General features: G+C 50.3%; 1 protein-coding gene across 3 annotated transcripts; it reads left to right on the top strand.

The window, feature by feature from the left end:
- The first annotated feature begins 18 nt into the window (after positions 1-18).
- Tgi (Tondu-domain-containing Growth Inhibitor) lies at positions 19-14583 on the top strand. Of its 3 annotated transcripts, XM_017250537.3 has the most exons (4): positions 19-332; positions 820-949; positions 12950-13273; positions 13336-14583. In XM_017250537.3, the coding sequence occupies exons 2-4, from the start codon at positions 889-891 to the stop codon at positions 14214-14216; spliced, it is 1266 nt and encodes a 421-aa protein (XP_017106026.2). In that variant the 5' UTR covers positions 19-332; positions 820-888; the 3' UTR covers positions 14217-14583. The 3 variants fall into 3 exon arrangements, with proteins under 3 accessions (XP_017106026.2, XP_070136281.1, XP_017106025.2); XM_070280180.1 differs by lacking the exon at positions 19-332 and having other exon boundaries at positions 775-949; XM_017250536.3 differs by lacking the exons at positions 19-332; positions 820-949 and adding an exon at positions 7030-8830.
- Positions 14584-14598: the final 15 nt, after the last annotated feature.

Raw genomic sequence — 14598 nt, 5'->3', positions numbered from 1 at the left:
CGGCAGTTATCGATAACACGTTCAATATACACCGATAGCGACTTTTTACGCATCTCTAAGCAGCTGCCAATTTTCCAAAATTTCCAAAACCTAAAACAACGGCATTGCCAGTCCGAATTGTAGCCCAAAACAAAGCATTGCCACTTGGAGGAGATACCCACGGATGAATTAGTGAAATTGTGGTGTTTATCTGTTGCTACCAAACGGGTGCATGACCGTAAAACTTCGCTCTAGTGTGCTCCCAGGGAAACCCGGACGATCAGAACTCATCACAAGCTCAAACAGCTGCGATCGTATTACAAAAACAATTCGGAGGCGTCCCAAGGCAAAAGGTAAAAGTGCTGATGCTTGTTGGCGAGTGGACACTCGGCAGATGCAGAGGCTGGCCCTGCTTGGCAACAATATGGCATTTGTCAGAGATTTCGTTGCTGGCTGCTGTATGCTGTACTTGGTCATTGCCAAAATTTCTGCGCCCCTCCGCCCGCGACCTCGCTGCTTTCGAAACCTGTCCCAACTGCATCGTGCTTGCATGGTTCGTCCCGATCGCCAAACCGCCCCCCGCCTACCAGCGGTTGGCAACGGTTGGCAGCAGGATTGCGCCTTTCTTGTTTTCAAGTCAGTCAGAGAGTCGAAGTGGCGAGCGGGCCGCAGCCTTTGTTCAGCTCAAGCAGCGATCCATTTACATATATGCCAATGCAGTACGGCCCCCGATACATCCAGTTTGGAGCCTCGGCCCCTCTGTTCCGTGCCGAGATCTCGGGGCTCCATGTGTCTCGTGCTTGTGTGCATGCTCACGGTCAATTTCTTTTGCATTTTCAGTGTGAAACTCATGCGGTGCAGATCAGGTCGGATCAGCAGCAGACCAAGCCCACGTTCGTAGGAATTAACATGGAATCGGCACTGGATGTGCTCTCTCGGGCGGCCACCATGGTGCAAAATAACGCGAGCGGTGAGTGAACTGGTGGAAGAGCGTCCAGGTGGACGGAGGGATGAATTCGGTCATTAACCAATTCCATTTAAAAAGAGTCGGCCAATTATAAGATGTTAGTCCAACTTACATACGAGTTGTGTGGACCGGAGGGCAGTGGGCGGAAGCGGGGTCATCTAACCTACGGACTAGTTACGTCCGCTTTATGACTTTCACCTTTGTACCTCTGACGAGGCAGAAAACCCGAAGACACCAAGCAGCGATCCCGTTGCTACTCGCTGGTTTGTGTCTTTTTGGATGTAGTGGGTCACTTCGAGTGTAGTCCAAGCTGCCCTTTGCCAGAGAAATGCGACCACGATTGTGTATTGACGGATTAAATGCCAGTGCGGATTGCAGGACGGGGTGTGCAATCCAATATGGGGACCCTGTTCGGACTCGTAAGCTTTCAACGTATCTGAGAAATGTTTATTTTTGAAAGAAACAAAAAGCAAAGACCAAATCGACAACAAAACATTCCAACAAAATGAGTGGCGGCGCATTCCGATTCCGATTTTCATAAATGTGTCAAACGCCGCATTTTCGACGGCAGCCGAGCGACACAGAAATGCGAGCGTTCAGCGAACATACATATGTACATACGTACATATTTACGGCATGAATTTTACGTCGGAGTCTCTCAGCAGTAGTAGGATCACGGGTCGCGGGCGCGGACCCCTTATCAATAGACAGTCGCGGCGCTGTATCTGCCACTACGGCTGACGAGCACGAATTCTCGGCTCTCGCCCGCAAAACCAAGCAGGCATGTGTCTGTGTGCGAGTGTTGCATATTTTTGCTCGGCGACATATCTTTTACACTTCCAATTTGCATTCCCCGCGCCCCAAGTTCCATCGACCCGCCGCCCAGCCGCAAACAATAGTACAGAGTCCCTTGCTCGGCGGCGCGAATGCTAAACAATTTGGTTTGTTTTGTTTGAAATTTATAAATTATGGATAAGCCTGCGACTATCGCTGGGCTTTGATTCCGCCCCAGTTTCTCGGCATTGGCAGGGGCCACTGATAATGGTCCTAGAAGGCTCCGCTGCCGCACTCCCCAGCACTGGGTTCACTGGCTCACGAATGCGCATGCCAGTGGTGCGGCGCGGAATGGAATTCCGATAATAGCCCCCATTTAAGTTTGTTTCTGTTTACTTACCCATTGGGAAATGGCTTTATCAGCAATAATTCTGAATATTTGACAAATTCCTTTGCCCACATACGTATACGCGCGCAGCTGTCAACACAGAGCACAATTTATGCGGCAGCCCCCACCCTCGGACACTGAAAGAGAAATGGCTTTGATGCTTGGGAAGCATTTAAAAAATGCGAGCGTTTCGCTAGCGGTTTGCGTGCTGTTTTTATCGTTACCGGAAAGGGGCGCTATTAAATTCGGCCGCTTGCCGTGATGGAAGAAATATTACTTTCGTATTTCCTAAAACTTCCTCAATTGGGCTGCACTTGGCCATATTCAATATTCGCACATGGGATGGTAGAGAGGCAGAGGGACAAGCATCCTAGGACATGGTCCACCAATAAAAGTGGATATAGAATCGATTTTCTCTCATGTTTGGCTAGAGATCTGTTTTGTTGTTTGGAACTAAATACAATATCATTTAAGAATTATGTATATTTAGAAAGCCAAAGATATGACCACTGGGAGAGGGATTCTAAAATAAATCATAATTCTTATATTGTTCTACTGACCCTCAGGCATAGCTAGATATATGTTGTATGGAAAATGTCACTATCTATGGCTATTCAAGAATGTAATCGTTAATATTTAAAACCAGGTCATTCCCAAAATAGAACTTCTATATTTTAGAGTCTCTTATGCGGTCGCGGTGGCATTCATACGACATACAAGTGGATTATTTCAAAATCACATACTTGAACACTAGGAGACTAGACTTTCGTCAAGTTACTAGTGTCAGACCCAGCTTAGGAACCTCGTGTTCTAGGCCCTCGCAGAGTACTGTTTTTTGCCACCTGCCCTGATCTTTTGGTAACTTCTTGTGAGCTGTAACTTTGCCAGTTTGATTGATTGGCGACAAACAAAAACAGAATTCGGAATAAAATGGCATTAACTACTGCATGATTAATGGAATGGCCATCTCCAAGGAGAAGGAAGATGTACCAGTCTGTGTTCTCCATAAATCATGCGCACAGACATGCCCAGATCGGACTGCTAATTTGGCCACCCTTCGATTGTGTGCCGAGGAGGCCTCGCTAAGTGGCGCACCATCCTATAATTAATAAGCAAATACAATAGTTGCACAAGTTGTGGCTCGGTGAGTGTGCGTCAGAGCCAAGCTAATCATTAGAGAAAAATTGCGGCAATTTGAAGCTCGGCCAGGCCCAGCAGGAGACGATCGCAAACGCTGGATGGATTCTGACTGGTGTGGGGCTGGGGGACCATGGGCTGAGTCGACGGCGGCTCATCAGGTAATTTACATGGACTTTCAATTCTCCGTTTTAGCCAGTGCCAACTTTGTGGCCCAGACACTCTCTTCCTTTTACTGGCGATAGGCTAACGGTGCGCATAATTGCCACAAATCTCGACCAGAGTAAAACCGAATAGGCAGCAAGCACCGCAAACCTGTTTGGTTGGGAGCTGGTGCTAACTGGAACTGGGATATGATAGGATTGGATTTGATCGGGACGGAGTTGCGGCTGCGGAAGGGCACGAAGATGGGGACTGCGACTGGGACTGGGACTGGTAGTGAGACCGAGATTGGGACAGAGCTTCGCCTTTCCTTTTGCTGCTGCAGCTACTGCTGGCCACGCTGCGCGGCCTGCCATTAATTTATTGAAAATAAAATGTATCTATTTGGTGTAAGGTTTCGCTGTGGGACATTTTGGCGGCTCAGCAGAGGCAGAGTGCAAGTTCCCAGAGACTCGAGGCGCAGATGTGCAGCCTCCTGGAGCTTCCAATATCTGGAGGAGAGTAGCATGGCCTGGGAAATGGACAGGAGGCGACGGGTTCTGATCGGAAAACATGCAAAGGGCAGGCCACCCAGCAGCGGCCCCGCGCAAGACACTGATAGTTTCATTAAAATTCGGCAAAACGTATTTATATATTTTCTCACGCTTGATTTAGCACCGGATGATATGTTATAATGACAACTGTGTTTATGTTGTTAGTTTTATTTTGCTATCGCCGCAGCCGCTGCCGCTGCCGATGGTGTTGTTGTGGTGTTTCTGTTGTTGTTCTGGGCAATCGAAAACCAGTTTCTCTTCGAATCCCGCGCACGCTCGAGTTTTATTTAAATTTTGAACTGGTTTGCCGCTGATTTGTGTTGCCTCCGCCGCGTATATATTATGTACCCACTAGATATATACATATATTAGATTGTTAGATTTCACAAACAGCCAGAGCCAGCCCCGCACCGGCTGGGATCTGGGATCGGGGATTCGGGCTGAGGCTAAGATATAACATAATTTGTCTTGTTGAATCGACAAGTTCTGGAAATGGCCGGCCATCTCTTCCCATCTATGTGTCATCATTTCAGCGATCAGCGATCTATTGTATAAAGTAGCTGATCTCCCAAAAAGAAGAAAGATCTTGCTGACTTCCGCACTGGCATTACTACGACCCAAATAGTCCGGTGAGGGATCTCATGTTTCTGTGCCGATTTCCAAACCAAACAAATTTCAATTAGCAAAGCATTTTCCGGATTTCTGTTTCTATTCTCTTTTCTTCCGAGCTGAGTCCGAACCAAGTCAGTGAAGCAATATGGAACTGCTGTTGAAGTTGTCATTCAGATGGTTGCCGAAAAGGGAAAGCATCTAATATACATATCTCCTAAGAGGGGGCTTAATCCTAATCCCTATGAAAAACATAGTTGGTCCTACTAGCCTTTCTAATATCTACCGTCTCCATTAGTGGTTTTGTATTGAAACTTATTTTGAAAGGATGCTGCCACTCTTTTGGGCGCTTGGCCAAATTACCCTGCAAAGTTAAAGTTAAGAGCTCCAGGGTAAAAATAATTCGTCTCCCTTAAAAGCCAATTTGGTACTCGCTCTTTTCGTTTAGTGCTTTTTGCCATTCGATTGACCTCGTTGCGCATGCGTGCCCATGTTTCACGCTACACTAAAAATTTTCGCGCACAACAATGGCAGTGGCTTGGACCCAAGTCGGGCAGGCCAGGCAGATGAGTAAGCGCCTCCGCCGCGGAGCCGATGTGCCTGCCCGTCCATTTCCCAGTCCGAAACCGTTTTCAGTTCGATTTCAATACCCTTCTTGCAGAGGGTACTTACTTTTTTGGCACACTTTACCCTTTTCAAGGGGAAGAGTGGCCGCCCCCAAGCTGAATCAAGAGTCTAAAATCAAACTACACTGCCAAGCAGTATGGGGAACAGGCGGGCAAGGTCTGCAATAAACAAAGTCAAGAAAGAGTACAGAGACTTCACCTTCCCGGAACATTGCTGTTTCTCACTCGCTCGCTTTTTGTGTTTGGCTTTTACATGGCGGTGAGCTGTGCAACAAAAATTGCACACATTTGACATGGATTAGCAAACGACGATGGGGAAAGATGGAAAAAAAAACACAAAAAGCACGCCAATATCGGGCGAGATCAACAGCTGAGCCCGCGCACGTCATGCCAGCCAATCCTAGGCGGCCATATGATCGTTGTCGACATGCCCCGGGCTGGAATCGACTCTATTCAGCCGCGAACTCTCCTCCTAATGTTGCTTGTTGCTGCCGTTGCAGTTGCAGTTGCAGTAGCCGTTTACGCGATCGCGCAACAACAGTAGTTGTTGTACTCCAAATCGGACGTAAAGTTTCATGGGCCTGCTATTGAATTGAAAACAGGTTACCAGCATGTTGCTTTTCTGCTACTGCTATTGGTTTCTGCTTTTCCAACCCGGCATAGGGTACGAAGGTATACTGTGATTCTTCGACTGCAGAGCAGGAGATGGGGCAGGTCTATGCCTTTTAACGTTCATATTTTAATATTTAAAAAAAAGGGGAACTTATGTTTATTTTTTGAATTGTACTATATTGTCATATAAATTCCTATTGGATATACCCCGCAATTTAAACAGTTTAAAGATTAATATTAACTGAATATTAAGTCTCTCTTTTAAAATCCCCAATCCCCTGAAATTCTTATGTGGTTCTTTAATCAATGGCTTAAAGTTGAACTTCTTTTGTGTATTTGGTCAAACCGAAAGTAAACAATGTACTTTTATCTTTATTATAAACTTTTATCTTGTATCTAAATTTACTAGTAAAAACGTAGCTTATAAAGCTTTGCCTAAGTTTCCGACTTTCAAAGGAAAAATGGATGGTAGTTCCTTGTCCCTAGCCTCCCTATACCTTCGCTCAAATTCAATATACCCTTGGTCCCTACGACTCCCCACTCCACTTGTATAGGCCTCCTCCACTTGAAATGTAAAGTTCAATTACACAGTTGTGTAAATAAATTAAATGTGAAAGAACAGAACGAAACACTTTCTAGAAAACAATTAGAAATGCTTTCTGGCGCCACACGCTGTTGGCTCCAAATCGCCATTCGCTGGTCTGATTATGGTAGCTGACTATGGATCCAGGGTCATCCCATAGAATAGCTGTAGGTCAGTGCATTCCCATGGCGGCTGCGGATCGGTCATACCGATGTCATTGCTGCAAGCCCGCTGTTGCCCTCACACTTAGCACCACCGCGAATGGGCAGGTCGTGTTGCAACGGCCTGAGCAAACATTATAATGAGCCCCAATGCAGTGACCGGGCCCATACAAGAGCGGAAAACAAACATAAAAGTGCGCCCACACTATGTGGTGCCTGGGCCCAACCTATTCGAACCCCAGTCCCCAGCCCCCAGTCGCAGTTCCGTACCAAGGCCCGAGTTCAAGCCCGCACGCCCGGACTGTGGCCAATGCGAAATACTGCCATTTCGTTACCCTTTTGCCCAATTTTCCAAGCATCAATGGGCGCGCCGAGAAGAGGGGCGTGGTCGCCACATCCTACGAAAGAGGCCTGGACCCACCCGCTCCCCACCTCCCCACCTCCCCCCCTCCCCACCTCTCCAGTGTCTTCGGGCAGCTTTCAGTTGTACTTTTTCAATTACCGAATCACAAAGCGAGCGTAGATCTGAGCCCCGACGAGAACTACCGGAGAGAGGGCCTCAGAGCCAAAACGGAAATTGGTAAGAAAAGAGTCAAAACAAAAACATCTTGAGCCGCGCTGGGGCACTGATGTGGGCCTGCTGGCACCCCAAGTCTCCACATCCACTGGAGACTTGCACCTCGACTTGGCTCGGCAAGCGCTGACGACGGCGACGTCGGCGAGACTCGGCAACCGAAGACCAAGCTTCGCCAGTCGAAAGCCGAAAGACGAAGGCCCCAAGCCCCAAAGCGAGCCCCAACCGCAATCTTCCAGTCGCCGTTCGCCGTCGATCAGTTCGAGTTGGTCCGTGGAAGCCATCACTCCGTCGAAGATCGTCGTGGTCGCTGCAGCTAGAGTCGTAGTTGCGCCGCCGTCGCTGCCAGCAGAACGTGCCCCAAGTCCAGTGCGCGAGTTCGCCAATCCGTCAGTACGTCAGTACGTCGGGCCGCCAGTACGTGTGTGTGCCAGTGTGTGTGAGCTGTGCCTTGCGGCAAACGGCAACCCTGTCGCACTCGCAGTCGTCGGTCTCCGAAAGCGAAAACTGTCGCTCGAATAGAGGCAGCGATTGTCGATTTCTATGCAAATCATTACTCACATTGCGGGCAAAAGAGCGTAGTGTGTTTATTTCGCTAAATGTCGACACGAGGCTCACGTTGCCGTTGCCCGATCTGAGCAGAGACAGAAACCCAGTCAGCAGCAGCAGCACCAGCACCAGCCCCAGCAGCAGCAGCTACAATAACAATAATAATAGGAGCAGCAGCAACAATAGGAGCTCCAGAAACAGAGACTTGCGAGAGTCTGTAACCCGAGTCGCCTAGCACGGCAGAGGAGGAGCAAGAAGGCAGAAAAGCGCAGAAAAACAGAGAAACAGCAAGCAGATTGTATCTGTATCTGTATCTGTGTCTGTACTGTGGGTATAGTCGCGACTTGCGGCTCGTTTTGTGTTTTGTGTGCGGACATTCGTGTATGTGTATCTCGGGCCGCGTCGGCGACAAAGCGAAAAGTAATCACCATCTAAAGGGAAAGAAAACAAATACGAAAAGTCTGCGGATCCCCCCTCCAGGCACCGGCCGTCCCGCGCAATCAGAGCTCTGATAAATAAGCTCCCGGAAAGTGGAGAGGTAGGAGAGAGGGCCTAGTCTTCCGGTGAGGCTCAAACACAAACAGCTGAGTTGGCTACGGGCGGGAGCGATGTGAAAGGATCTCCGCCTGACCACTGATCGAGACTTTGCAATCGCACTGACAACTAGGAATCGGGCAGCCATGGATCACCTTTGCATACTAAACGCCTTCGAGCAGAACTACTACAACCGCATCAAGGAAATCTGCCAAGGATGGGCAGCAGCATCCGCCTCGTCGGCCTCCTCCACCGCCTCTACCTCGTCCGCATCCTGCTCCAGTGGTCCGTCGACATCGTCAGCCGCCTCGTCCACGGCCAGTTCGCCCACCTCGACGGCGAGGGAAATGGCCCAGGCCGCAGCTGCCCTGGCGGCCACTCAGAGGCTCGCCGCCTACCAGGGGCACGGACAGGCGCCCCCCAGCATGTTCTTCCACGAGCAGCAGCACCACCAACGCCAGCAGCTGCAGCCCTCCTTCCCGCTCCACTCGGTGTCCCTTCACCAGCCGCAGCATCTGCAGCCGACCGCCGATCCCAACTCCTCCAACAGCCTGCTCTGGCAGCCCTGGCGCGACCTCCAGCAGGCGGCTGCAATGCATCACCAGCTCTACAGGCAGCAGCAACAGCAGCAGTCGCACAAAGGTTGGTTCAGCGGGGCCTTCAAAGGGAACTTGGCATCAAAGTTTACAGCCTGGCTTACAGCCAGGATACAGGGTTATCCTGAAAGACAATTCTCTAGAATAACTATAAACTACTGGGCATTATGATACAAAAATTGGACCTCTTTTCAACCCACCCTTGGGGTGGATAGCTGAATAGTTCACCCGTTAGGTTTTAATATTTACTATTTCCTATTAATTATGCATTAAGTGTATAATTAAATAATATTAACTAAGAGGCTTAAAGCTTAATATTTTCCAAAGTGCCAACAATAAGGTAACAATGACTTCATAATCCTTATAGCTCTTCAGGAAGGATCTCCTCACAGGAAAATAAGTTAGAAAATAAGAGTAAATATACAGCCAACTCTATGCTATTGAAAGGAATCATATGCTTTGCCTTCTAATTAGATATTAGATAAGTTCGACAATTAGACTAGCTAGATTGGTTGGGAATATTTAGAATGAGAATTAAGCCTAGCTATCCAAAGTCTATTTCTACTGAGGCTTCGCTTCAGCACTACGCTGAGCCTGATTAAAAGTCGACTGTTGTGCCTTGGTAACTTTAAATTGGAACTGGTCCTCCAGCGGAGATGACGTTAAGTTGTCTGTGGAAAGATGACTGGCAAAGATCAGCTTAGGTCAACTGGGAGGGCTGCCGGCGCGCACTGGAGCACCTGTTGATCACGTGAAGTGGCTGGCTCGTTTCCAGCACAACTCACCCAGTTGGGGAATCGGAGAACGTGTCGTTCTTACTCGACCATCCATAGCACCCACTCCCTCAATGAATGGGCTTTCGTATCGGCAGAAACCTGCTGCGGTTCGGACTGTGTTATCTTGGCCAGGTCCAGAGGGCAGGCTAGGACGTGACAGTGCTCCGTCTTCGGAACTGGCTGGGGAAGCAACGGGGGGAACCCGACAGTCAAATCTTCGACTCCACACGGGTAGTGCCAGCTGGAAAATTGGTAATGAAACTGTCAATAGTTGCGAAACTCCACACCGGCTACGCCGCGTTCGATCGGCTTCGGTTGGCACACACGCCCGCCGCAGGTTCTCGCCCCTCCCCACCCCGCTGTGGTAATTGGCGACATTGCACAAATCACACAAATGCTTTCAATTACATGGCGACGCCAGCCAAACACAAAAAGCCAGGGAAAGAGCAAAAAACAAGCGCCTGTTTAAACATTAAACCTCCATAAAAACTGGATGATGAGGTGCATCAGCCGGGCACGGGCACGGCAGGGCAGGGCAGGGGCTGCTGGGCTGTGCCTGACTCGGCTCGGTTTTATTTTGCTTTTGTTAATTTGTTGACATATTAAAACCAGATTTGCAATCAACTCGGCCAGCGGGTAATGCGGTGTTCGGCGCAGACTGGCGAGCGGAAAGCCCACGGGGGCGAGGGGATCGGAAATCGGAGTCGTGGAGTCGGAGAGTCGGGAGTGGGATGGGGAGCGGTCCGTGGTTACGGGCATGACTCATGAGCCGGCGCGAAAAGTAATATAAATAATGAAAAACGCCTGCGAAGACGGCGGCGACGACGATGGAAAAATAAATATGTATTCAAAGCTGGAAAGCAGCAACAAGCGGACACCAGGCAGCCAGACAGCCAGACAAGCGCAACATGAACTACAGCGACAACACAAATCAGAGCAGCAACTTGTTTGCATAGGCACTGTGGCACCAATTGCGCCTTGTTAGCCCGGCACTCGGGGAGTACGACTTGGCATTTCGTTTTGGGAACTCATTTGCCCGTCTTAGAACAAAGTGCTTCCTACTTGCTACTCGGTTTCTGGTCATAATCTGGCCATGCTCCTTTGGCCATTATGTTGTGTTGGGATTATGACTTGAAGCTTTTAAAGGGCAGAGATGGGCAGGAATGGGAGACTAGAAAACAGCGAGTAAATGTTAATATCTGAAATCTGTCTATATCTGAAATCTATATCCTGTTCTCTACCCTGTTTAGTAGCTCAAAGTAGCTATAGTAATAGACCATCCATCCATCCATCCACCCACCTCTCTCTTCTGTTGATTTCATGATCAACTTTTTAAAGTCCCATCTAAGAATAGGATTTCAATCTAAATTCGAAGAAACGCAACTAAAAGTTTATGTAACTGACTGATTCTGATTGAATCTTGTATCTGATTGATTCTAATTTCTTATCTGATTTAAATACGATCCTGAAACCACCTTCCTCTTTAAAAAGAAAGGACGTGGCCACCCTTTGTTTCGGTTGTGGTATGGTCTTGGATGCATCCTATCCTAGGGGACCGCTTTTGTCGCCAATTAGCTGAGCTGAAAAAATGATTAAGACGCTGCAGCCAGCTGCGGCACAGGCAGATGATATAAACAAGGCCAGGAGGATGCTGTGGCGGAAGGTGCGAAAGGGAGCAGCCAGAGAGCCGAAGCGCAAGAAAGTGTGGGAGCCTTAAAAAGAAAGCTCCACCGTTGCTGCTGCCGGACTTGTTGTTGTGGTTCTCGGCTTGTCGATCGGCGATCCCCCAACCGACACCGTCGGCCGCCGTCCGACGACCGGAAATGTGCAATAAAATTTGAATGTTTCTTTATTATTATCATCATCCCCATCATCATCCGCCGCAGCAGCAGCAGCAGCAGCCTAGTAGCCCAGCAGCTTGAGTCCAAGCCCCACTAGCTGCCACCGAGGTTTGCCGTTGTTAGTGTTATGCTTAGGCCTGCCACTCCCCCCACTCCCTGCCCTGCAGACCAGTGTCGCTTTTTCTGCCCATTCTTCTCCTCGGCGTCTCCTTTCTTCTTTTTTTGGCGTCGCTGCGGACCCCTCTAGTGACGCAGGCGCAGAAATAATAAATTGCAGCCTCGCAGTGACGTTGCCAAAAACAGGACAACGCCCTCCGCCTCCTCGCACGTCTTCCGCCTCTATCGCCCCTTCCTCATCCAGTCATCCTTCTTCGTGGGCTCCTTCTGCTCCACCAACGCCTGCAGAGCATCTCCATTTCCACTGCATCCGCCACCGCCATCGCCTTCGCCTCTACCACCGCCTCCATCCTTTTATCCACGCCATCCGTTCATCCATTCATTCATATGTTGCTCTTCGGACCAGGCTCTGCCTAAAATGTGAAGAAGTCGTCCGACTGGTTTTCCCCTTCGATTTTGGCCATCTACTCGGCAGAAACCGGGAACTGAGTTCTGGGGCCTGGCCTGCTCCACTGTACCTTCTCCCCGGCCGAGGTTCCTACAGTTCGTTTCCTCTCTGTCGATCTACACTGAGCCACTCGGGTCTCGGCTCCTGCCCCGGTTCTGATGGGAGGAATACTCCCGAGCCGACTGCGAACGAGTCCCACGCAGCGGCCAACGCCAGTCGGTTGGTGCTTCCCACGCCGGCGCGCACTGCCATGCGGTTTCGCTGAGTGTACGCCAGTAGACTGGGCCAGGCCCAGGCACACTCGCCAAACGAGTTTTCTTAACCAACTTTGTGATTTTGAGTTTTGATTGTGTGCTTTCTGTTGATATTGTTGTGTTTCTTTGCGCGGGTCTGTGGCCGTGTGTGTGCGCCGTTTTTTGCTGGTGACGGCGACGTCTTCTCGTGCATAATTTCTGTGCTGGCTGTGCACCTCTTGGCTGCTCCGCCCCTTTCCCGTCGGCCAGCTTCGGAGCTTTTGGAAGAAGTTCATTCAAAAAACCGAAAGACTTAGGAAACAAACTTGAGTGGGGGGGGGGGGGGGGGGGGGGGGGGGGCTGGGGGCTCGGGGTGGGCAAGAAGCCAGGGGCCAGGCGTGGAGACAGGCTTCCGGCGAGAGGATAAGGGGAAGGTACGTGTGTAGAGTTCGCCTCGCCTTAGTTCCATGTGATTCATTACGCCCACACGGCGACGGCGACCGCATAATCGAAACCCCAAGACGACGACACGTAAACCCAGCGAGTAGTGCTCGGTGCCAGCTTGGGATTGGACCAGAGACCGAACCCCGGCCGACCACAAAAGCCAAACCTAATTTATGGTCTTTAATTGAAATGCGATTTCAGCATTATATCATATTGTCTATTGCTGGCCGGCCGAAAAGATGGCCAAACGAGTTCTATAGATATCGCTTTCTGACGCTCCACCCCCGTCTTTTTCCCTCTTTCCAGAGATGCGCGTTACGTCCAAGGAGCTGCCAACCACCAAGTGGCGTCGAGAGCGTCGCCAGCGAGCTGCCGAGTACCAGGTCCATGATGGCAGCGGTGGCGATCGAGACCGGGAACGGGAGAGAGAGAGGGATCGCGACATGGACAGCCCCATTGACATGTCTGTGTCGTCGGGAGTCCTGAAGCTTCACCAGCAGCTGCGAGCTTCGCCTCCGCCGCCGTACCGCGAACCCTTGCCGGGCACCATGTACACGGCAAACAGCCGGCCAAGCGTCATCACCCAAGCGCCCCCCAAGCGGGAGCCCCTGGAGGCGGCTCACTCCTCCGGTAAGAGTTCAAGGAAGAATACCAATTCGTAATCGACACATTCATGCCCTCTTTCCTTGCAGACGTGGCGACATGCGATATTGACGAGCACTTCCGGCGCTCGCTGGGCGAGAACTACGCCGCGCTCTTCGCCAAGAAGTCGCCGACGCCCACGCCCACACCCACGCCGTCTCCCAGTGGCAGTTCCAAGCAGCAGGTTTCGCCCCTAGCATACGGAACCGTGACGATGGCCAGCCCAGCATCCACAGTAGTAGCTGCGGCAACTACCTCGCATCCCTTCCACCAGCTAAGCCCCACGCTGGCCAAGGCGGTTCTGCCTATGATGAACTCGCCGCCCTTGCAGCGCGCAACCACGGAGTCGCCGCAGCCGGAGCTACCGCCTCCACAAGAGGAGCCGTTACCACTTTCATTGAGCCTGAATCGCTCCCAAACACCAACGTCGCCCCCACCTTCGGCAACGGGAATCGGAGTTGTGATGGGAGTGGGACCGGGACCCGCTGGGCCAGGAACAGCAGCTGCAACTTCTTCCGGTCAGGTACTGGAAACAGTTGTGGGCTTAAAGCGTATACTGGACACGCCGCATCACACGCCACCCAGATACAGCACTCCGCCGCCGCCGGCATATGGCGCTCACAACGGGACAGGGGGATCAGTGGTGGCGCCAACTCCAATGCCTACCCCCACTCCCACTCCCACACCCACACCAACGCCGAACCAGACTGCCACCCCCAGCGTCACGCCCACAATGCCTGCGATTATTCGCGTGAAGGCTGAAACGGGACTAGCTGCAGCCGCCGCTTCCTCGGCCCAGACGCCACCTGCCTCGCCCACCTCGTCCTCGAACATCTCGATATTCACCAAGACTGAAGCCTCGGTTGACGATCATTTCGCCAAGGCGCTGGGCGACACCTGGAAGAAGCTGCAGAGCGGGCACAAAGAGTAATTGCACCGGTAGCCGGAAACGCACCCCACACTGATCCAGATCCTCATCCTGATCCTGTGCCCCATGGAGGTGCTGATCACGATTCAACTCAAGAGCTGTTCTTATTATAAATATTTCAAACTATACAATTAACGTTTAAAGATCTCATGCTGACGTGAACGGAAGTTCTTTAACTGCGAGTGTATTACAAGTTTCATATATAATGATTTTACTGATTAACGGATGATACGGATATATGATATATGGATATATGTTTATGGCAAAGTGTATACGTACAAGTGACATTTTTATATTCTTAATAATTAGTTTGTAGAGATTAATCCTTAAAAACATACCTATTAAAAATAAGGGAAAAATTTTAAGATAATGTGTTTTATTATCA

Source organism: Drosophila bipectinata, chromosome 3L (assembly GCF_030179905.1).
Source record: "Drosophila bipectinata strain 14024-0381.07 chromosome 3L, DbipHiC1v2, whole genome shotgun sequence".
Taxonomy (NCBI): domain Eukaryota; kingdom Metazoa; phylum Arthropoda; class Insecta; order Diptera; family Drosophilidae; genus Drosophila; species Drosophila bipectinata.
The sequence above is the reverse complement of the archived record's forward strand: the minus strand, read 5'-3'. Positions and strand labels throughout refer to the sequence as shown.

Coding starts and splice junctions, on each gene's coding strand:
- Tgi (XM_017250536.3), top strand. CDS start 8,335: ATGGATCACCTTTGCATACTAAACGCCTTCGAGCAGAACTACTACAAC. Junction 8,831..12,949: donor ACAGCAGCAGTCGCACAAAG/GTTGGTTCAGCG, acceptor CCCTCTTTCCAG/AGATGCGCGTTACGTCCAAG. Junction 13,274..13,335: donor GGAGGCGGCTCACTCCTCCG/GTAAGAGTTCAA, acceptor CTTTCCTTGCAG/ACGTGGCGACATGCGATATT.